At 40.1% G+C, this 24,436-nt stretch overlaps 1 protein-coding gene and 1 long non-coding RNA gene across 7 annotated transcripts in view; one reads left to right on the forward strand and one right to left on the reverse strand.

Annotated features, from left to right (window-relative positions):
* The window catches only part of LOC115069184, a 1,133-nt gene extending 712 nt beyond the window's left edge, over positions 1-421 (reverse strand). Inside the window, exon 1 of the long non-coding RNA XR_003848464.1 lies at positions 349-421. This is a non-coding gene — a long non-coding RNA (uncharacterized LOC115069184). The remainder of the gene's footprint in view (positions 1-348) is intronic.
* A 7,187-nt stretch (positions 422-7,608) lies between these two features.
* Positions 7,609-24,436, forward strand: part of Phf6 (PHD finger protein 6) — a 58,829-nt gene continuing 42,001 nt past the window's right edge. For 3 of the 6 annotated variants that reach the window (XM_008826754.3, XM_008826756.3, XM_008826757.3), the window contains exons 1-3: positions 7,667-7,833; positions 12,017-12,200; positions 12,419-12,520. In XM_008826754.3, coding sequence (XP_008824976.1) covers positions 12,063-12,200; positions 12,419-12,520 — 240 coding nt within the window. In that variant the 5' untranslated portion in view covers positions 7,667-7,833; positions 12,017-12,062. Of the gene's footprint in view, positions 7,834-12,016; positions 12,201-12,418; positions 12,521-24,436 lie in introns of all 6 variants that reach the window. The other 3 variants (XM_029560453.1, XM_029560454.1, XM_008826758.2) reach the window with 2 other exon arrangements.

A 24,436-nucleotide genomic window follows, 5' to 3' on the forward strand; every position in this document is an offset into this window, starting at 1 on the left:
TAATATACAGTATGCGCACAGTATATAATTAAGTGCTAAATTGCTTTACAGGACTGTAAGTGCATCAGGGAGGTACAAATCCAAAACCCAGAGTACAAGGCAGCAATCTTAGATAGGAAAAAGTTTCCCAAAGTAGTGACCATCACATACTCATTTGAGAAGGTTCAGCAAACACTTACTAGACCAACACCAGCTTTGGATATAAGAAGCAATTAAGATGTGGTTCTTTGTCTCAAAGAACACACTGTCTAATGGGAGGGGCAGAAAGAAGCACGTGTAAGTTCAATATAATATGAGAAATTGTAAGATAAAGGTCTGGCTTGGGAACAAACAGGAAGGAAGCCTCACCTAGTCAAGAGGTAACTCCAGGGACACTCAGGGCTGACACTCAGGGCTGAACAATTTGTGAGACTTGGCTCTCTCTTTCCATTAGGTAGGTCCTGGGGATTGAATTTAATTGTTAGGCTTAATGGCATGTGCCTTTACCCACTGAGCCATCTCACAGCCCTTAAAGCTAACTCTTGTAGATAATGTTTATGGAGTTCAGAAAAAACATTAAAAGGGTTTTTTAAGGACTAGAGAGATGGCTCAATGGTTAAGAGCATTGGCTGCTCTTGCAGAGGACCCAGGTTCTGTTCCTAATACCTGAATAGCAGCTACCAACTGTCTGTATCCTCTTTTGGCCTCTGTGGGAATTTCATGCATGTGGTATACTTACATGCAAACAAAACACTCATACACATACAAATAAACAGATTTTTAAAGTTTTAAAGGGAGTTTTTTAAGATTCATTTTTATTTTTTAAATGTGTGTATCAGTATGTGCATGTGAGTGCAGTGCTTGTGGAGGCCAGAAGATGGTGTCAGATCCATTTGAGCTGGAGTTTAAGGCAGTAACTTGTCGCTGCTGGGAACCGAACTCCCATCCTCTGCAAGAGCAGTATGTGCTCTTAACTATTGAGCCATCTTTCCTGCCTAAGGGTTTTATGAATATATTCAGTACTTTGCCTCCAAGTCTTCATTATGATTTATTGGGGCTATTAGATCCTTATAAGTTTTAATCTATCATTCTGGTCATGCTATTTAACCAAAACCAAAATAGGGTCAACTCTCCAAAGCCAATACAACTGCAGTTATTAGTTATTAGTGTGGACCCTCACTAAAATATATGTATAGGAATGATATTATCTGAGTGGGGTCTCTTGGGTATCTCAGTGTAACAGATGGGACACTCAAATTTATATAAATTACACCTAAATGGCTGCAGGTCAGTGATTCTCAAACTTTTACGTACTGTGCATCACAGCCTTACTGTTGTGGCATACTTATACAGAGAGACATTTATCCAGGCCAGCACTGGCCCACTGGATTCACATCTAAAAGCTGAGCCCCAAATGCAGCCAAGCCTTATCCCCAAATGCAGCCAAGCCTTATCTTATATATCCATTGGGGGGGTCTTTGTTGCCCCTATATGACAACACGAATTCTGATTGTGTTTTCTATGCTATAGGGTTGAAACAGGGTCATGCATGTGTACATAGACACTGATTATATCAAGTTGCCTTTCTTCATGTTGAAAGCCCCTTAACACCTTATCTGGGGGTAGAGAGATGCTTACTAGTTAAGATGCACTGTTCTTTCAGACAGGTCCCAGCATGCAGGTCAGGCAACTCACAACTGCTTGTAACTCCAGCTCCAAGGGATCTGAAGCCCTCTTCTGGCCTCTACTGGCACCAACACACAGGACACACACATATTGACATACACATACATATAAAATAAATCTTAAATGCATAGCACTGGTGCCTTATTTCATGCCTCTATTAGCACCCATGAGGTGGAGTTTGGCCTGCTATATTAAATTCTGGAATCCTGAGATGATTTTTTTTCCATTCTAGTTCCCCTTCTCATTTTTCATTATACTGCCTTCGCCTTTTCCCATATTCTCACCTCATTAGGTATCAATTGAGTGCCTTCTATGGGCCACATATAGATTTCTAAGTGCTGTAGAGAGAGTAGTAACCATGACCAAGAAAACCCTTGCACTGGTGAAGCTTCTTTGTAGTGAGACACAGAAGCAAGAGACAGTGCAAGAGCTTGCAATCAAGAACTTGTGTGCTGGACATAAAGTAAATTTAGTAGCATTTGAAGCAGCTTCTTCTTTTTTTTGTTGAATATGTAACCTCAGGCAAGTTAATTGCTCAACAATGTTTTCCTCTGTAAAATGGGACTAACAATAATCCTCGACTAACCCCCTCAGCCTCTGGGAAGAATGTTCAGAGATACTAGACAAGAATCAATTTAGCAGATCCTGTTGCATTGGCCTGGTGGGTGATTTACAGGGTATTGATACTGTGATTTTCAGTTACTTCTCCAATATTGTCATCAATATGTTAAATAAAACTCCTCCTCTGTTTAGCCAACATTCAACAGTGTTTTGGGAGTGTCCATGGATCTCTAAATCATTCCTCTGTCCATAGTCACTAGTTTCCTAGGCAGAGGCTACACTTCACCAAGTCTCAAATTGCCAAATGAGGAAGGTATAGCAATAAGGTCCATTGGATAACCTACCTCCCCAGTTAGGTACCTGAGGAGCCCCATGGTCTGGACAGAGTTAGGAATGTTACAACTTCTCAGGATACTCAATGGAAGCTTAAAAATAAAGGAGAAAAACTAAGGGAAGCCAAGTAGGTGCTTACCTTCACCAGACTGGCCTGTAGGCACACCTGTGGGGCATTTTCTTGATGGCTCATGGATGCAGGAGGGCCCAACCCTTTGTGGGCAGTGCCATTCCTAGGCAAGTGGGCCTGACCTGTAAAAGAAATGTACCAGAGCAAGCCAGGGAGAAGTAAGCTAGTAAGCAGCATTCCTCTGTGGTCTCTGTTTCAGTTTCTGCCTTGACTTCTTTCAATAATGAACTATTATTTGGACATGTAAGAAACAAACCCTTTCCTCCCCAAGCTGTTTTTGGTCATAGTGTTTATCAAAGCAAACTAGAACACGGTCCATCATATTTGTTGGGGCAAGGAACACCCATCTACATCATTATCTGTCTTTGTACACCGTAACTACCTTGCAAGTAATATATTCTTGTTTGACAGATGTAGAAATCAAGGCTCAGAATGGCCAAAAAAATTGTCCATGATTACTGTAGTAATTAGTATCACCACAGTGATTCAAATTCAGGCCTTTTTTTCTCTCACACTGCATTTCATACAAATAAATTGCATGTTTTTTTGAAAGGAAGATCTAAAATACTTAATCCAGGCACTTTAAAATAAAAAAATAAGAAAAGCGAAACAGTTAATATAAAAATCAAAATTAGTGCTGGGGAGTGTAGCCCAGTGGGAAAGCCTTTGCCTAACGAGCACAACAAGGCCCTATGTTCAATTCCAGCACCACGAAAATGCAAATAGATTTCTATTTGTCAAAATTTTTTAAGTTCTGTTTTGTTTTTCGGTTTTTGAGATGGCTGTGTAGAATTGGCTGGTCTTGAATTCTCAAATATCCACCTGCCTCTTCTACCAGCATCCTGGAAAGAAAGGCCTGCACCACCATGCCTGACTGTCAATTAAATCCAAAGAAAGTGACACTTCTGTTAGCACTTGTCATGCTTGAAAGTTTACATTTGTTTAAGCACTTACTTCCTGCTGCCTCTTTTGCCACACCAAAATAAAGCAAGTCCATGTTTATCTAGCATCCAGGAGGCCATCCATAGAGATTTGGTGAATGAATGATTCACTGGTGTTGATTATAGCCAGAAGCTCATAGGTACACAGGGGAATCTAGATTTCAGTCAAGACATTATATCAATTCACCCAGAAAGAATTGAAAAGGTTCTCAACTGTGAGCTTCTTCTACATGATTCTTAACAAATCTATAGCAGAAGACCTGGGAAGTTTAAGGAGGCAGACTTCTGGATGCAGATTTTCAGCAACCCTAGGAAATGGCACCAAAATTATTATTAATTAATTTATTTATTTATTTATTGACAGGATCACGCTACATAACCCTGGATGGCCTGGATCTCGTTATGTAGACCAGGCTGTCCTTGAAGTCAGAGAGGGATTAAATGCTTGGACCATTATGCTCAACTGTTTTTAGCAGGCTTCCAAGATGTGTTCAAAGTTTAAGAACTGCTGGGCCCGAACTAGCACAGGATATGATTGTGTCTTGGAAAACTTCTGTGTTATATCATAAAGTGAAAAGAAGGAGAAACCCATGAGAAACCAACACAGCACCCAGAGAACCAGAGTTAGAGAGCTGTTGTTTGGAGCCCAAGAAGATGGGAGTTTAACATCAAAGCAGATGGCCGAAAGTGTGAAATGTAACTGAGATGGAAAGAACAAAGAAAAATTCATCAATAAATATGGCAAAAGAGCCACTGTGGGCTTTGAGCATAATTTTTTAGTAAACTCATGACAACAGAATACAGATTTTTCTGGACATTGACCGTTCCTTGAAGATCTAGATCAAAAGAATGCCTCTCAGGGATGTACTTGCTGGGTTTTCTGGACACAGTCCAACAGTCTTGGGGGCAGTGTTCTATTAAAGAAGTTCATCTCTTGCACTGAAATTTGGCTTGTAGGCTTTATCTTTTAGACTAAGAATTTGTTGAAGGCATGACCTGTGTCTGTTTTCAACACTCTTTTCCCATCAGTTTTATTGAGATATAGCTAACAAAAATCGTATGCATTTAAGTTATACAATTTGGTGGGTTTGTGGGGGGTTTGCGTTGATTTTTAATTTTTTTTTAATTTTTATTTTATGTGTATGAGTGAAAGTGCACCCGTGTCATGCAGTGCCAGTGGAGGACAGAAAAGGATGTTGGACCCCCTGGAACTGGAGTTATGGATGGTTGTTAGATGCCATGTGAGTGCTGAGATTCAAACACAGGTCTCCTGTAAGAACAGTCAGTGCTCTTAACTGCTGAGCCATCTCTCTAGCCCCAATTTCTTAATTACAGGGTCTCCCTGTAGTCCAGTGGACCTCGATCTCACAGACATCTGCCTGCCTCTGCCTCTGCCTCTGCCTCCTGAATGCTGGGATTAAAGGCATATGCCACCACGCCTGGCTTATTTATTTGAGACAGGATCTTGTTGTGTAGCCCAGGCTGGCTTGGAAACTCAGTGGTCCTCCAGTCTTGGCCTCCTGAGAGCAGGTCAGCACCATTACACCGGGTGTCAACTTGCTATTTTGATAAGGAGCTATACCATGTTCTTTTTCAAATCTCCAGTGTCTGGCATAATACCTGGCATACAGAAGATATCTGTAATGCTTGCTGATCAAATGACTGGAGCGCAATTGGAGGCAAAGGGCAGTGAAAGTAGAGGTTTGAAGTGAGAGAAAAGCAAGAAACTGATGCCTTGGGAGCAGAGCATGTGAGTCAGATCTTCCAGAGCACCGGCTAGACACTATTCAAAGCACACCTCTAGTTTCAGAAATCAGGCAAGCCAGCTCTTTCTGTCTTCAAGAAAGCAGAAGAGGATGGCAGGTAAAGGTAAAGTAGCTTAGCACAGATTGTCCTTTTCTAAATAAGTCATAAAGTTAGGGTCTTTGCTGTATATGAAGAACAAAAAGCAACGTGTGGAGCCTGAAGGGGAAGACGAGAAGAGTATTGGTGAGCATGAACTGGTGAATCAATATGAGATCAGTAGAGCCTTTTCTAAATTCCCAGGCAGTTCGATCATGGTAAAGCAGACTGCATCTGCTAGTCATATTCATTGGGACGGGCTTCCAAACTTGGCCTGATAACTGAACCCACCGAGCTCTCCCTCTCTTCAACATTCTTTGCATTTCCTTTTCACTGTCTATAAGGCTCTCACTATTCACCTCCCCTGTGGTAGCTACTTGCCATTGCTTTACTAGACTGTAAACAGTTGAAAGCAAAGGCTGTGCGTTATTCGTTGTTGTGCTGTCCCTTTGAGTAGTGCTTTGTGCACAACAGATCAAGCGTGCGCCTCTATCACATCATGCTGTATTGGTTTGCTTGTTGGGCTCCATCTTTAGATCATGAACTCAAAGGAATTGTGTTCTATTCACCCATGTCTCCTTTGGGTTTGGAACATTACAAACGTTGCAAACGCTACAAATGCTGCAAACACTACAAACGTTGCAAATGTTACAAATTTGCAAACGTTTATTGAGTCAAATCTTGTTGAAATGAATGCATGAAAGAAATATTGGATAAAAGAATGAATTAAAAGGTGGAAATATGTGGGATGGGGATATAAAAAGATCACACACTGTGTGTGCAGGTACTGTGTTTTCTTTTATATATTTATCTGTTGGGACCCTTTTTTACACCCAGCTTAAATATTTGTAGTACACTTTTGGTATCTTATGCAAATCTCTAGCTACTCCCTTTGATAGCTGAGAGCCTGGGTAAGGGTGAGCTTGTACCTAAAGGACTGATCTGTCGGCCTTCATTGGGTTCTCTCTGAATGAAACCAATGCTGCAGCACTATAGTCAGTTTTCTTGTAAGGTGAAATTTAAGGTTGGTATTGCAGAGAAAAAAAAATTACTGATGAAACAGTGTGGAAATAGTAACGAATCAGAGTATAAATCCACTTCCATTGCAGGAAAACAGCTACGTGAAGGACATCTTTAAATGCTCACCGGTTAGGGAATTTTTTTTTTCTTTCCTTAAAAAAAAGTGGTTTTCAGTCTGAGGGCAGTTGAAAATAACAAAAGTTGACCCTCACATAGGGCATACTGTGTCCCCAGGCATTATTCTAATGTGATTTGCATATGTTAACTCATTTCTCACAACAACCTTTTGAGATAGATATCATTCATGGTCTCCATTTTAGAGAAGAATTTAAGGGACACAGGTAACACAACGTGATCAAGGTCATAGAGCTAGAAATGAGAGAGGTGAGATTCATAGCCTAGAGTCTGGCTCCAAAGCATTTAAAAAGAAAGCACTGGTTTAGGTGTTTGTTTTTTCTGTGCATGTTAAAAAGAAAATCACTTATCTTTTTCTGATTATGACAACTCCAGAATTGATAGGTTGTTATATGCCAGGGACGCAATACAGGCTTGAGCTACATTCGCTTATTCTTCCTCACAATTAAACCTGGGAGGCATTATTTCATCCTCATTTCCAAGACAAAAAACAAAGCCAAAAAACCCTTAAAAGTTGAACATTAAAACGATTCGCCCCCAAGATTGAAATGCAAACAGGCTAAGTCCATTAGGAGCTCCGTCTTTTTTCCTGGTAGTGAAATAAGGCGAACAGAGGACCCTAAAGGGATGCTAGGCGAGTACAATGAAATAATGGATGTGAAAAGGCCTTGGGGAACAAGTGCAAGGGATAAGGCCTATCATTTGAGTCACTGTTGAAACCCAGCTGCCCTGGACCCGTGTCTTGGGGTCTCTGACCCCATCCTTGCGCCTTCTCTCCCGAATCACCAGCGTTATCTCGAAATCTCTTTCTCTGTCTCCTTCGATCCTGCCGGCTAGCACCCGGCGGAGCGGTGGAGCGGAGAATGGAAGGGACGCGCGCGAGCTGGAGGCGTGGCCCGCCGCCCCATCCGTCCGAGGGTTTGGCCCTCGCACATGCGCTGTCCTTCAGCGGCTTCACCCGCCCGATCCCGGTAGCCAATCAGAGCCCGCGGCGCGCTCGGGACGTCTTAACGTTGTGTGGGTCGTGTGCGTGCGAAGGGGGGTAACGTAAGGGCGCTCGGCTAGCCCGTCTCTCCTCGAATGAAAGGAAACAACCTCCGGCGACAGAGCCCCGCTCTTCGGCAGTGCCGGAGAACCGCCGCCCGCCTTCTTTCTCTCTCTCCTCGTGGGCGCTGTCCTCCCGCCGCCAGCCTGCTGGCCCCGTCGGTAAGTTCCCCGCGGAAGCCAGGGGCCCCCCATTCTCCGCCTGGCGGGAGAAGAGGAGGAGGATGGCGGTGGCCAGGCCGCCGCCCCTGCCCGTTGTTAAGGGGGACTCTTCGGTGGTCTCGCTTTATTGTCGGGGACCCCCAGAAGTGCCGTGCATTGTAGGCGCTCTCCAGAAAGGTTGGCGGCAAAGTGCTTCGGAGCGCCGAGGGGTCCATTAGACTGCAGCCTGGATTTCGGGGGAGGGGGCTTCACAGTGGAGGAGGGAAAAAAGGGGGTTGGTTTGGTTTGGGGGGTTTTCTTTTTTTAAACTCTTTGCAGTTGCTTAGGACATATTCGGGAAGGAGGGTGACTCGTAGTTTCGGAAGTGTAAGAAAATCTGGTTAGGATGGAATGAGGGGAGAAAAAAAAACTCCCAAGTGAGGAAAATCGGGGGTGAAAGTGATGGATAAGGGGAAGCTTCAGAGGAAGATCATTAGAGGACGAACTCCGGGGGGAGGGAGGGGATGTGAAGAAAGTGGCACGATGGTATTTTCCTGGATTCCAGAGGCTTGGCAAACGACAATTGCGGGACCCCTGGCTATCCTACTGAAAGGAACCTGCTGGAGTGCTGGAGAGGAAGATAGTTTTTCGAGTTTATCCAGCGCCTTGATTAGAGACCTAGGAGTCTAGTGTGTGACCGGGGAATAAATAACGGAGAGGATACGCTCTGTTCCGTGTATCGTCCTTTTTTATATGGGCGAACAGCACGCTATTCTTTTGCACTTTCCACTCGTTTCGATATTCTGCGTGAAAGTGAAAAAAAAATCTTTTGATCTCTGAAAAGCCTTAAATTTTCATCCTGTTTCTACGGAATATCAGGTCTTGTTCATACAGTTCAAATTCTTTCTCTACCCTTTGGCTTGACACAACTGGAAAATTCCTTTAGTTTCTTTTTGAATAACCGCAAAAAAGCAGTGCGAAGCTTGTAACAATATCGTGCAACCAAATTCAGGTGCCCTTCCGGTACATCCCATTTGGTTCTTTCTCTCCACTGTAACTTTCCTGACAGAAAGGCTGTGTATCTTTGGAGGCTCGCGTTTATGTATTTTTATCTGTATAAATCAACTGGCTTGCATGCGGAAGATTTTTTTCATCTTCCGGAACTGCCGTTTTTGTTTTGTTTTGTTTGTTTTTCTGTGAAAAATGTTCTTTTCAGATACCAGTCATTGAATGAGCTCTGGACTTGATTCTTGAATGCCCTTCCTTCACGTGTCAGGTGATTTTCTACCTTGGTGCTTCTCAGCATCTTTGAAAATCAGAAACTCATTGTCTCAGCTAACTAACTGCTCGATCGCCTGCATTTTTTTTCCGGACATTTAAGCTGTTTCTCTCACAGTGTTACTGTTAACCTCTTTCTGCTTTGAAGTGATCCATTATGTTTCTTTGAAGGAAAAGGTTTCATTGTTGGGTTGAAGTCGAAACTTTGAGCTCCACATGCTCCGGAAAACCTCTTTAAATTAAAATGAAAGTGCCATATACCTATGGGGGATTCTGAACCCCATAGTAATAATCTTTGAATGGCCTTAACTAGAAACCACAAATGTGACAGCGGCAGATCAAAATCTCTATTTTTATGGTAGACATTTTTGCTGGGAGTCGTTTCCATGACGTTCTCGACCGCATGTTTTATAAGGAGGCTGAAAAAATTAGCAAGATACGCACACATGCACTATTTGAATTTTAGTGGAAAAATCCATTTAGTCATTGCATATCAGGGCAAATTTTTTATTCATTTGTTGCACTTTTTGTGTGTTCGTGTGTTCACTTACAAATAAAATTTAAATTGATTGCCAAGAAACATATGAATATTTTTGAATGCAAAATTAAGTGTACCTTTTTTTGTTCTCTTTTAGATTGTGGAATGTTTGCTACCTAGAAAAGCAGGTTCTCAAAATTAGGATGAGGAAATTTACCTGTTTATTAATTGAAAGAGGCAATATTCAATATGGATAGTATTTGGGGCGGGGGATACCATTACAGAATTAATTTGGGGAGTAAAGAGTGATTTTCCACTCTAGGACTTTTACTTAAGTCGGTTTTGTAGCCAGTGCTAGGATTGTATAGAAACTGCACATTAAAGATGCCTGTGTAGATTAGATTTATAATGTGCCATCCTTTCAGCTGGCCTGGATGACCTGGAGACATTCTAAATGCGTTACAGTGACTGCACAGTGCCTATTATTTGGTGCATGGTAGTAAAGAAAACTAATTTACAACTCAGATAGCAGATTTTCATGCTATTTATGAATCTTGGTGTTTTTGCATAGGTCTAAAAATTTGAGGAGCTATATTCTTCATAAAGCAACTGGACACATGCTTGCCCCAACAAACACAAACATACTTCCCCTTTTGTTTCTTTTGTTTCTCTGTTAGTCTTTTTTTTTAATGCTAAAAGATTTGCTGCCTGTTTCCAGTCAGTTTCACAGTGTATAGCCCGTATTCTGAATTAAGTACTATTGTAAAGTATCTCAAGGCTTTTGGAAAACTGAGGTCAAATTAAAGATAGCATTAGGAGTTCGTTAAACCCAGAAAAGCAGAGACAAGAAGACCTCTGAAGTCTTGTTAAAAAGAGAATAACTGGATATAAATTAAAGAGAAGAAATGTTTGCTTTGTGGCTTCCTATTAAATTTTGATTATGTGAGCCGAATTGCTCTGAGTGTTTGTAGATGGACCATTACACTGTTGCTGCTGCTGTTGGTTATGAGTTTCTCAAAACACGTGAGTTTCTCAAAAAGCCAGAGTGGTAGCCAGTCAGTGTTTTAAGCATGGTGTCATAAGAATGTTCAAATCTCTATAAATTCATAAATGAATCTGAAGACAACAGTTCGACATTTTATTGATTGTGGTATATTTTATGGCAACCTGAGTCCTAAACTGCTTACTCCTATTAACTTGAGGAAACTACACAAATAGAATAACTGTTAATTTGTTTAGTGGGCACTGAAGAATCCTGTTAACAGTGATGATCCAGTCAGGCGTAGTGGCACTCCTTTAATCCCAGCACTCAATGCAGGTGGATCTCTTGTGAGTTCAAGGCCAGCCTGGTCTACTGATCTAGTAGTGAGTTCCAGGCCAGCTGGGGCTACAAGGAGACCCTGTCTCAAAAAGATTTAAATAAAGAAAAAGAGTGGTGATCCAAATCTGAAGACTTCTGTGTTACAGCTTTTCTTCCCTTTTTTGGTTTGACTGTACAACCTATAATTATAAGCTGATCAAATGCAGGGCTCTTTCAGAAGAATTTTCCTTCCACTACACAGTATTGCTAATTTAAGGATGGAAGTTCCTGTCAGTTTGGCTTTAATTAATAAGCCAACTTGGGCTAAATCTCAGTTATATAGTATGGTTTAGTAAATAACTGGGTCCTAAAGACTGCATTTTTAGTAGAATATTAGAAGCTTAATTTTTTTTCATTAAATGGAAAAGGAACCCAAATAGCACCAATCTAAGGTCATATACATGATTTTCTTAAACTTGAACTGTTTCAAGTTTTAAAAATAAAGTGTTCCAAAGTCATGCTTAAGTAAATTCATTTTACTTTTATTATTTTACCAATAAGTAAACTTGAAGAAATTAAGCTATTATAGAATTCGGTTCTCTGGATATTTCATAGTTTCTACTCTGTTGTTAGCTGTATGTCATTCTGTTTCTTTGGTGGCCAACTACGTACACTTGAAAACTATTTTTATTAAGCCAGCAGATGATAGTTTAATACTGTATTTTTCTTTTTTGTTTTTAGAAATAGGGTGTCACTATGTAAACCAGGCTGGCCTCAGACTCACTTTGTAGCCCAGGCTGGCCTCAGACTCTCTTTCTTCCATCATCAACCTCCTAAGTGCTAGGATTATAGGCATGCACCACCATATTCACAGAGAAATGGTTTTATGTTACATGTCTCCTAATTTGAGAGCATTTTAATTTTTTCAGTGATTCTATACTTCATTTAGTGATCTTTCCAACCTCTTTCTCTCTCAATAGATATAATATATTGAAGGCAATTTGGGTTTTAAAATTAATTTATCTATACCAAACCATTTTTAAGTAACTATATTAAAACCTAGGCCAGACATGAAACTAGTTGCATGAATATGTATAAGCTAATTTTAAAAATTAATTAACTGTTTTGTTGCCCTTCTTATTCTTTAGCATTTCTTGAGGCTTAAAGTGGCATTCTAAAGGCAATTTAAAAATCATGTCAAGCTCAATTGAACAGAAAAAAGGGCCTACAAGACAGCGCAAATGTGGCTTTTGTAAGTCAAATAGAGACAAGGAATGTGGACAGTTGCTAATATCTGAAAACCAGAAGGTGGCAGCACACCATAAATGCATGGTGAGTACATTGGCAGCAATCGAGAGACCTTGAAACCATTCCTTCGAGAATCTTAATGAGTATGGCTGAATATGAAAGGAGAAATTGTTACATTTTCAAGAAATGCTTTAACACGATGCTATGCCATTTTAGTAGAAAATTCATTTTTAAATTTAACATCTTTTTCATTGTTTTGTTGTAATTATATATGACCCTTAATTTTTTAATGTAATTTATAGCTATTTTCATCTGCTTTGGTATCGTCACACTCCGATAATGAAAGTCTTGGTGGATTTTCTATTGAAGATGTCCAAAAGGAAATTAAAAGAGGTACAAAGCTGGTAAGTTGGTGTTTTTGCCTCTTGAGTATACAAATTATTTTGAATTTATTAAGGAGGAAGTTACTTATTTTAGTGTATTCCATTGTAAATGTCATATAATTTTTAAGTTGTGGACTCTCTATTATTCCCTAGCTTAGTAAAATCCAAAGCTGGCTTTAATTTATATACAACTCAATAAAATGGATTGAATCAATATTTTTATTATTGAAATCTTCTTCTCCAAGGAATTCAAATCTTCCTAGAGACTGTGACTATGTACAAAACAAGCAGATCATGTCTCATGTTTAAAGTCTTCTTTCAAATACATTTTTCATAATCTGGTATGTTTTCCTTTTTCATCATGAAGTTACTGTAGGTCATCAGAGATGAAGATGACAGTGACTCCTCAGTTGGGAACGTTAGCACTTGCTAAACAAAATACTGGACTGTGGCTTAGCTATATGACATAGCATTTATGACTGCCGATAACTTTTGGTGAATTTTCCAGGAGAGTTTTCTGAAGTTGTGCTAGTGCACTGCTCCTGTAGTTATCTTCACCACCAGTAAGCAGATTGGCCAGACATTCCATTGTTCCTTGGAAACGTAGTGTCATCCCAATTGATATTTCCAACACATTTGGCTGTTTTTCTTGTATATAGCTCTTTATTGAAACGATATCCATAAAGATGCGTTTAGTTGCTTCACTATCAAATATTTAATTATTTGGATCATTATTTGAATCATTTTTATATGTCCATTGTTGTAGTGAGACCTTCATTTTGAAAGAGCCACCCAAGCCCTGAGCGGTACATACTAATAGAAAAGGTCTTTTTTTTTTTTCATTGTCATTTTTCTTTAGTGGTTTTAGATTCCTTCATATAACTGTAGTGTGCAGATTAAAACAAAATAGAGCACTCTGATTTTATGTCCTGGTCCTTAAAACAAATGAAGCCTTTAATCCCAGCACTGGGGAGGCAGAGGCAGGCAGATCTGTGTGACTCAAGTTCTGCGTGGTCTTCATAGCAATTTCCAGGCCAGATGGGGCTACAGGAAGACCCTGTCTCAAACAACAACAACAACAACAGATTCAGATGCAATGAGAAAATACAGTTTACCTGAAAGTAGTGTTTTAAATCTCATCACATTATTATTTATTCCTCGTCATTATAAACAGAAAATCATTCTCCTTGACTTGTTGGAGTTTTCATTATCTAATGTGCCTCCTGTAGTCAGAATAGGAATAGTTTTGACCTCTAACATTGAAGTAGTATTAAGCAGTATGGTGCCTGGTTTGGCACGTTACATGAAACAGCAATATGCATCTGCTAGTATTGCTATATTCAATGGAGATTTAATTTTCTGAACCTGTTTATAAAGAAAATATCAGAACTTTATACACATTTCACTCTTATGAATTGTTTTGATTGTTTTCAATGTTGTGTTATGTAGTGTTAATTTTCCCCTAAGTGTGATATGCTATAAATAACCAAACTTGTTCCTTGATCTAGTTAGTGGAATAATATTGAGGTTTAAAAACCCAGAAATAGTAATAGACTTGGGCTTGAGTCCCAGCTCTGTCACTTACTAACTGGGTGACCCTGAGTAAGTTATTTATTTCTCTAGTCATGTATTCTTGCACAGAGGAGATATTGACTGTACCTGCCTCTCAGAATTATTACCAGGATCAAAAGAGAATACACAGGACTGAGCATTGTGCTCAGCACATAGTTAGGACTTGATAAATAGTTACCACCTCTATAAGTATTATAATTAAAAATAAAATCAGCTAATGTCAATGAAGACTAACAAAATGGACAAGTCAAAAGATCACATTTTTTTTTTTGGTGCTAGAGACTGAACCCAGGGCCTCAAGGATGCTAAGCATGTGCTTTATCACCAAGCTATACCCCAGCCCCAAGGTGTATTGTTCTTTCTTTCAATGACCACCATGGGCACATTAATATACCCTTAATCAAGTCATTAACTTATTTGTCTTTTTGCCAGCTATCAGTAGATAATGCTTTATTGCTGCTTACATTGACTAAAGATTGTCGTAAAAGGCAGAAAGATTTACCTTAGGGCTGGTGGGGTGTCTCCCTGACCTGATGGAGCACTTCTCTAGCATGCATATGATCTTGGGTTTTCATGATCCTGGGTCCCATCCCTAGGACTGCTGCCAGTCACTCACCAACTCACCAACTAAATAAGAGTCATGTTTGTTTCAGAAGCTCTTTGACACACAGGCATCTCATATTATGGAATAGTAGAAGAAGAGGAGAGTTGGTAGAAGAGGAGCGCCTGGGCATATTAGTTTGCGCTTTCCTTCACCCAAAATAATATACCAGAATTTCACTAACATATATAGGTAATAGGAAAGGAGCATTTATATTTCACATCGAAATGCCTTTTTTAAATTAAGATTTTATTTTTAATCATGTGTATATGTGTGTGTACATGTGTGGGGGGAGTGTGCTTATGAGTGCAATTGCCCTTGGAGGCCAGAAGAGGGCATCAGAACCCCTGGAACTGGACTTAGAGGCAGTAGTAAGCCCCCGATGTCAGTACTGGGAACTGAATTCAGGTCCTCTGAAAGAACAGCACATACTCTTAACCAATGAGCCGTCTCTCCAGCCTCTGAAATAACTTTTAAGATTTCTTTTTGCTTCCAGTTTTTTCCCTTCCATTATATTCTTTTTTTGGTTTTTTTGTTTGTTTTGTTTTGTTTTGTTTTGTTTTGTTGAGACAGGGTCTCCCTGTAGCCCCTGCTGGCCTCAATCTCAATTTTAAACTGAGGTGCTACCATCTAACTGAAAATTCTTCAATTTAGTTTTCCATTACTTTTCCCTCTGTACATTTTTGTAAGCAATAAAGGGCTATAAATCAAATAGGAAAGAAAAAAACGAATGGTTTTATATCTTAAACTACATGTAAACCAAGTAACTATTTTTCCTAGTCGACTTTCTTTTTTTTGAGACAGGGTCTTACTATGTAGCCCTGGGTGTCCTAGAACTCATTGTGTAGACTAGGCTAGCCTCAAACTCACACAGATCCGCCTGCCTGGGATTAAAAGCATTTGCCACCATACCTGGTCCTAATCAACTTTTTAAGGTATTTTATCCTGTAAGCCTTTTTCCCCTGGCCCCAGTTCAAATGGATTTCTGGATGGAAATTAGATACTGAATACCCACTGAAAACAGAAGCAGGAGAACATATTCCTGTGCATGTAAGGCACATTTCATTTGGTACCTGGTGTTGGTTCCAGAGGTGCCCATTTGGATAGAACAGACGTGGAGCTTGAGGTGGAAGGGTACAGGTGTCTAGATCAGTCAGAATCTTAAAGGGTGCAAGTGCTTAGTAGAGCCATAAATGCAGGTGTGTGGTTCCTGTACCCAGAGGCAGTTTTTCAAGATTTCCATATCAGCCTCCAGGATCAGGGGGAAAGCTATTTTGTATGAACATATTTATCTCTTTTCCATCATCATTAAATATATAGGACCAAGACAGACTTGGAGAAAAAGAAAAACTTTTTGCCGTTTAGATCTTTAATTTTCCAGAGTAACTTCCAGTTCTTACTGAAGACACAGGAAGGCACCACAACTGTGTCCTGTGCTGGCTTTTTTCTTTTTTCTTCCTTGAGACAGGACCTCCTGTAGCCCACCCAGGCTGTTCTCAAAGTCACTATGCAGCTGAGGATAATCTCCAACTTCTGATCCTTTTGACACCTCTTCCCAAGTGTTAAGATTGTAGTCATGTGCTACCATACCCACCTGTACTATTTATTCTTATTATCCAGACAAACAAAAATTTAATTTCCAAGTAAAATTAGGAGTTACATTGATTTTTGGAATTTGTCCCAAGGAGACACTTGAGGATTGTATTTAAGGAGCATACTCTTTGTGAATGAAACTACCTGGTGAAATCTCTAAGATCTACAATGGATAGCTGCTTACTAATTGCTACCTGTGTTAGATATATCACAGATTTCCCAAAGAGTTCAGGAGGTCATGTTGTTTGCCTTCTGTGCCCTTAGGCAGGATTCCTGACAAGTCATCCAAGATGATATTTTCCTCTGCCCTGCTCTCATGTTAGGAAATTGTGAATTCTACTCAAGTAACATGAACAAACCAGTAATATATAAGCTACAGATCTGAGACATTCATCCCTCTGTGTAACTCAAGTATTTCTCTTAATTTAAAGCTTTTTATTTTAGGTTTTCTTTCCATTAAAGAAGTATTTAGGTTTTCCTCCTCTTATTTAAAAAGAATCCTTCCTATACATGATGGCAGTCTTCATATAATTCCTAAATTTTCCCTTTTTAAATGAAAGTTTGCTAACATTTCTTATGAAACCCTCCAAACATTTTATACTTTTCTAGTCACAGAGCTAACTTTTTCTTTTGTTGTTGTTGTGCTTTTGTTTGGTTTTCTTTTTAATATTTTATTATTTTTATTTTATGTATATGAGTGTTATACCTGCATGTAGGTAAGTGCATCTGTGTTGTGCAGTGCCCGTGAAGGACAGAAGAGGCTGGAGGACAAAAGAGGCTGTCAGATCCCCTGGAACTGGAGTTATGGACAGTTGTGGGGTTTTTTGTTTGTTTCTTTTGTTTTTGTTTTTGTTTTTGTTTTCTTTTGCAACAGGGTCTCCCTGTAGGTAGCCCTGGCTGGCCTAGAACTCTCTGCAGACCAGGCTGGCCTCAGTCTCAGAGATCCACCTGCCTCTGACTCTGGAGTGCTGAGATTAAAGGTGTGCTTGTACTGCCATGCTTGGCAAGCTAACCTTTCTTCCTTTTTTAAAAATTTATTTATTTATATTTATTTTTTAAATTTTATTTATTTTTTTAAATTTTACGTGTATGCGTGTATTGCCTCTGGAGTTACGGGCAGTTGTTAGCTGCCATGTGGGTTTGGGATTCGAACCTGGATCTTCTGCAAGAACAGTCAGTGTTCTTAACTGCTGAGCCCTCTCTCCAGCCCCTAAAATTTATTTTTATGTGTATGAGTGTTTTGCCTGCATGTATGTAAGTGCACCAACATGCATTCAGTGCCCATAGAGGTCAGAAGATAGCATCAGATCATCTGGAAATGGAGTTACAAATGGTTGTTAGCTGCTGTGTGGGTGCTGGGAATTGAACCTGGGTCCTCTGTAGGAGCAGCCAGTGAGTTCTTTTAAGCACTGAGCCATCTCTCCAGCCCAGACTGACACTTCTTAAATACTAAGATGTGTTCAAAACTAGGCTAAGAGTTGCACATGATCTTCTTCAGTCTCTGCAAGAAAGGACTCATTTTTACCTTATACTTAAAGGAGCTGAGGCTCAGGGGAATTTAGTAACCCCACTGTGCTCGTATAGCTAGTTAAATGGCAGAGCTAGGATTTGAATGCAGAGCCAGAGCTTCTAATCAGCAGGCTATGGTAGACTGTCTTTTAAGCTACCTCAGCAAAAATCACATTTTTAAATATTTTATTTATTATTTTTATTTTGTGTGTATGAGTGTATTGCCTGCATGTATGTGAGTGCACCCTTGTCTTGCAATGCCACGGAGGTCAGAGAGGGCATTGGATTCCCCTGGAACTGGAGTTAAGGACACTTTGTAGCCTCCATGTGGGTGCTGGGAATTAAACCTGGATCCTTTGCAAGAGCAGTCAGTGCTCTTAACCGCTGAGCCATCTCTCCAGCCCCAAAACTATGATAGTTTTCTGATTAAGATGGAAAATTGCTGAATTTAGAACACACTCAGGCTCTTATTTAATATTTTCTGTTAATAGGTTTAACTTACTAGTTTTTAGAACACAGATCTATACATAATCTTGGTAACAATGATCTATTCTTACCCTGAAGATGATACTTCTTATAGACTCGGACAATAAGACAACTCATCTTGTGTAGCCTTCACTCAGTAGTGTGGGTGTGTGTGACACTGCAGAGAAATGATATCTGACTTCTTGAGTTTATGGTCTAAATGGATAACTCATAGTGTATGCCTTTTAATTCTTATTTTTTTATACAAGTGTTCCCTGTTTAAAAGCTTAAGACTTCTTCATAGAGATAGTAAAGTTTACAAAGATGGAATTAATGTAGGAAATAGGTGAACTATATGAAATTAGAGTTGAATAAGCTAAGGTGGTTGGTTGCACAGGGCCTTTTAAATATCTGACAATTTCAACTCAGGGAATGAGGACAGGCATAACAGGATTTTTCTGGAGACAGGTGATATACAGTAGATACTTAGAGGATGAAACATAATGATGGTTGTATACTTGTCTGCTCCACATAGATCTTCTGTAGGCGTCCTAAAGCTCAACCAGTCTAAACTAGTATTTATAACCTATCCTGAAACCGGATTCTCTCTCTGAAACCTTTACCTTCAACCCTTCTTCAACATTAGTCATATGGATTCTATTTCTGGGATATCTTTGCTTTCTTTTCTTTCTTTGAGATGAGGTTTCACCCTGTAGCTTTGACTGGTCTTGAACTCATTATTTAGACCAGGCTGGCCTTGAACTCATAGAGCTCTACTTGCTTCTGCCTCGGGTGTTGAGAGGAAAGGCATGTGCCACCATACCCATCCCTCCTTTTCTTTCTTAATGCTGTCCGGTAGCCAACATTCCTCTTCTCGTTCTTCTAGTAAACATACTGCTGGTACTAATTCCTCCTTTTTTAAAAAAAAGCTAATGCCAGGCCTGTGTTTGCCCCCCAAACCTAATGACTCAAGTTCGATTCCTGGGACCTACATGGTGGAAGGCAAGAATCAACCATCTCCTGCAAGTTGTCCTTAGACACGTGCACATGAATCAGTCTCTCTCTCTCTCTCTCTCTCTCTCTCTCTCTCTCTCTCTCTCTCTCGCGCGCGCGTGCGCGCACGCGCACAGACACACACACATATATACATATAAATATTTTTAGAGCTAATGTTACTCTGTAACTCAAAACTTTTAACAATTCCTTACTGCATATAAAACAATATCCAAAGCCTTAGTCACATCCTGTTCTAGTAGTTGCTATGATAAAACACTGATCAAAAAGGGAGGAAAGGGTTTTTTTTTGGCTTATAGGCCACAGTCCATCATGAAGGGAAAATGCAGGAGCTAAACAGACATGGAGGATGCTGCTCACTGGCTTGTTGCCTCTGGCTTACTCAGCTACCCTTGTACAGCCCAGACCCACCTGCCTAGAGATGATACCACTCACGGTGGGCTGGGACTTCTCACCTCAGTTAGGAGTCAAGAAAATGCCCTACAGACTTGCCACAAGCTAACCTAATGGAGAAAGTCCCTCAACTGAGGCTCCCTCTTCTCCAGGTGTGTGAGTAAGGCGGTCAGCTTGCCTAACTGACATATCCTTATCTCATTCCCTCCCTTCACAGTGTCTTAGCCATTCTCTCTGTGCTTTCTCCCACTGCTGCCTCACAAAACTTCAGCTTCTTCGCTGCAGGTCAGGCTCACATCTCTGCCATGCAGTACAGAACAGCATGTAGCACATTCAGAACAAATGGGAAAACTTTTCTTCCACTGTGTTGTGAGCTCCAGAGTCTAAGACTGGTCTCTCTCTAGAGTAACATCCTATGGGCATAGTGCATGGGAAAAATTTAGCATGGTACTTTATGTCTGTTTTGAGCTCGGTGTTCTGATAAGTCAGTGGCACTAGTTGTTGCTTGAATTTCAAAGAGGAAAGGGTTTGAATTGGATAAAGTGGGAAGCCTTAATAGTGGGCAGGTTTAAACTAGCCAGGGAAGTCTTGGCATGACATAAAAATGCCTGTTTTGGTTTATCGGTGTTGTGGTGTTTTTTGAGGCATTAGCAGTTTGAAAAGAGAGGAAAGAAATCTAAATGAAAAACATCAGCTTGATTATTTCTTGGGGGTGGTGGAGAACTTTGTATGTCTAAACATGAGGGTTTTCATGTGTCTTCATCTTTGCCTCACCCAGTGTGGTGTTATTTTTGTTTTCTTGGGCATTATATTTGTCAGCTAAAACTTAGAATTCATCTCTGTGTCTGCTTATCAAATACTTTGGATATAGACATGGAATAAATTAGCCTTATAAATAAAGAATGCCACAGGAGAGCTGGGGAAGAAGACTACATCTGATCTCGCCCAAGAAGTCAGACGGTTCCATAGAAAGTGACATTTGAGACTGGTATGGTGATACATCTGTAATTCCAGCACTCAGGAGGATGAGGCAGGAGAATTGCAAGTTTCAGATGAGCTTGAGCTGCAAAGTAAAAACCTAGCTCTAAAAAGGTGGTATTTGAAATGTGTTCCACCAAGAGAGTGATACTTTGGAAGTCAGAGGTAGAAGGAAGCGTTTCAAGAAGGAAGTAGTCAAAAATATTAGATGAGTGCACAGTGCCAGTACTAAAATAGTGTGTGTGGCTCATTTCGCACTTGATACGGGCTGATGTAGTGGCCACATCATCACTAGCTATTTGCATACAGAGAATACACAGATGCCTGGTGACTTGGTGCTGCTAACTCCTTAGAGTTACCAGCTCCAATAAATCAGAAGGGGATGGTTTGCAGACAGGTCACTTTTGTGTTCAGTGTAGGATCTCACTATATAACCCAGGCTGGCTTTGAATTTGCAGTTGTGCCTTAAACTCCTGAGTACTGGGATTACAGGAGTCTGCCACAAGGCAAACTTCTGTAAATGACCAGATAAAAAATTTGAAGGCCAGATTGTACTCAGAGAATGCTGGGAATAAAACCTGGGTCCTATGCAAGAGCAGCCAGTGCTCTTAAGTGCGGAGCCATTTCTCTAGCCCTGGGAATTCTTTTTTAAAGCTCCAATTATGGCATACAGTTTAATTTTTAGTGTATGTAGATATTTTACCTGTAATTTATATTAAAATGAACTTTGCTTCACTTTGGGGGTTATTAAGTAGAAAGAGCATTGATGGAGAAAACTGTTTCTGGCTATTATTTATTTTATTTATTTTAAATGCAGAGGGTTTTTTCCTTTCCTTTAGTACATTTCTGTAATTTGAAATACTGGAACTTTTTATGTCATGTGATTCCCATTTATTTGTGCTAATGGAGGAGAACCAAAACCAATAATAAAAAAATGGGGCTAGAGGAGGTATGTCTCAGTGGTAGATTATTTGCCTACCATGTACAAAGCCCTGGGTTGAATCCCCAGAAGTTCAAGGACAACTGACCAGTAATGGAAAATAATTTATATCTGGTTGTGGGGGATGTCTCGGTACGTTCTTGAGAGTGACTGTGTATTTGGCATTCTTCGCAGATTAAATATAGCAAGTAGCCTGGCAGCACTCTCAGAAAGACCCATACGGAAACGAGTCTAAACAAAAAGATTTACTCTTAGAAAATGTCTTTATGAATCTTTCAGAAGAACAAAGGAAAGACAAACTTCAAAGACTCCAATAAGAGAATGAATTTTTCTTATCTGACAAGATTCAGAAAATTGGATTGAGTTGGAATATGTGAAAACTAAGTGTTAGATGAAGAGATTAGGTTAAGCAAGAACTTCATAGGCGTCCTTCATTTCCCTCAGTTCTAAGACTTCTGAAGTGATCTTTTCAGTAACAGCTTAGTCTATTCCTCTAGTAGAAGCAAGTACTTTTCAGTGGCCTTATTTTTTGGAATTTAAGGACCTAATCTTTCAAGTAATTTGTCATTTTTCCATGACTTTGACAACTTTCATATCCCATTGATGTTTTCTAGCTTCCCATTCTGTTTATGTGAGATCTCCAAAAATACTGTTTTGGAAAGTAATGTTATAACCTGTAGGATCACATAGAAACAGCTGAGTTCATGTTGCATCCTTCCAGGCGGTGCCATTCTTTTTAGGAACTTTTAACAAATAATGTGGCTACTGTCAATTAAGCAGGTGGGTCAGCGGCCACTCTTCTCTCTTTTGAATGTATGAGGTATTGCTCTAAAGCAGTGAGTTACTAAACATTATTGGGGCATATCTGAATATTTGCCCCAACTGTATTGTCCTGCTTGCCAGTTATTAGAGATAGTATTATCTTATTAAAAACCAAAGAAAGCAAGAAACCACTGTGAGGTGAGCTGGTCTCATTGTCCTAGGTGTTGTGTGCCCTTTTCCAAGTGCTTTTGGCATTTTTTTCTTTGTCTTACAGTCTCTAGATCATCTCTTCTTTTCAAATCTTCCTTTGTATTCTCTGTGTATTCTAAGTAGTTCTCTTGAAGCAGTGTCTCTAAAGTAGTTAATCACATTGCTTTGCTCTGAGAATTTGTGTCTCTGCTGATACTCTGCCATAGTTAAGCTGGATGAAACTGTGTCATAAAGGTTTCCACGTAGCCATTAGATTCTAGGTTTTCTACAAACACTTTCTGCCTGACCATGAAGCGGGCAACCTCATTTTCATTTTACTTCCCATAGGTTCTGAGAAATCAGTATTTTTCCTTTTGGTCTTTAAGACTTTGTACAGACTGAATGTCATTCTTGCCCTTGTTCAGTAGGCTGAAGAGTCGATATGCCCACTGTCTAGTGCCTACTGTACTTTAAATCTCAGTCTTTGAGTTCTTTGTGTGCCCTCTCATGCATGACTTAGTTCCTCTTCCATGTGTGGGTCTGCTCCTTGGGACCCTGATTCTGTGACACAACCTCACCTACGTTAGCATAGTCCAGCTTGTGAGTGTTGCCATAGCCTTTGGCCGTGCTATGGAAATGCTATGCAATTATCTGTAGTAGGACAGGGCTTCCTCTGCCAAAGCTCTCTATTTTGGAACTAATAATTAATTGTTGAGGTTTATGAGCAAGCTGAATGGGGGGGTGAAAGAAAAAAATCATTGTCAGTGACAAAGTTTTTGCTGGTGTTTGAAACAAAAGCATAACAAGCAAGACAAGCTGAGAATCCTCATTTGTATCTATGTTGGAGAGAAGGAAATCAGCTCTCAATAGAGTATTTAGTAGGTGGGTCAGGTCCTTTTTTGAGCAGAGAAAGCCCACCATTGTTCTTGAAAAACATGTTGCTGTCAGGTTAATTTTCATTTTCCCACAGGAGCCATGGATACAGTGAAAGCACAGTGATAAATGGCAGCTGCCAGTCATTGTGGAGGATGAGTTGTGGTAAAGACTGGCCAATCGAAGGGCAAATATTTTCTGCAATGGCAGATACTGGGCATCAGTGGTTGAATCCGTGCACCTTGCTGTGGTGGTTGGAAAGATATTCTTTCCTTTCCATTTCTCTCCCTCCCTCCCTCCTCCCCTCCCTCTCTCCGTCCCTTCCCTCAGCTCTTGCTGGCCTTGAACTCACAAAGATCTGCCTGTCTGCCTCCTGAGTGCTGGGATTGAAGGCATGTCCCACTGCCCTGCCCTCTTATTTTAAATAATTTTTTAATTCTTTATACTTTATACTTTCATATAGTTTTATTTTGATCCTATCCAACCACCTCCCGTGCACTCCCCCTAGTGCCTCCACCTTGTTATTAATGATCCCTGGAGTCTAATTAGTGCTGCCCATGTGCGTGTGGGTGTGAGGCCCACCACTGGTGTATGGATAGCCTACCTGCGGCCACATCCCCAAAGGAGAGTTGACTCTCCCTCTGTAATTCTTTTTTCAAGAGAAGGCCTCTGTTTTATTTCTGTTTGCCATAACATTTCAGAAATGTTTCTACCCACCAATCTTCTTTCCTAGTTTCTGTAATTTTGCTTTATCTCTTAGTTCTCAACCTTGTTTCTAGACGAGCTAATCAATTCTTCCCAATCTTGCCTCCACTCCTGTGGAGTTCAACTGAATTCTTCCCAATTTCACATTTCCCAGTTCTAGGTCATAGAGTTTATGAATATTTTGTTTATGTTTTGTTTTAAAAATATTTTTATTGATTTGAGAATTTCATACAGTGTATTTTGATCATAGTCAGACCCTTGCCCCCTCTCCACACCCACCTTAATACCCCATCCACAGCTTATGCCCTCTATTATTATTTGTCCTTCTTAAATAAGCTCTACC

The sequence above is a fragment of the Nannospalax galili genome, unplaced genomic scaffold (assembly GCF_000622305.1).
Source record: "Nannospalax galili isolate Female #2095 unplaced genomic scaffold, S.galili_v1.0 scaffold371, whole genome shotgun sequence".
Classification (NCBI taxonomy): Eukaryota; Metazoa; Chordata; class Mammalia; order Rodentia; family Spalacidae; genus Nannospalax; species Nannospalax galili.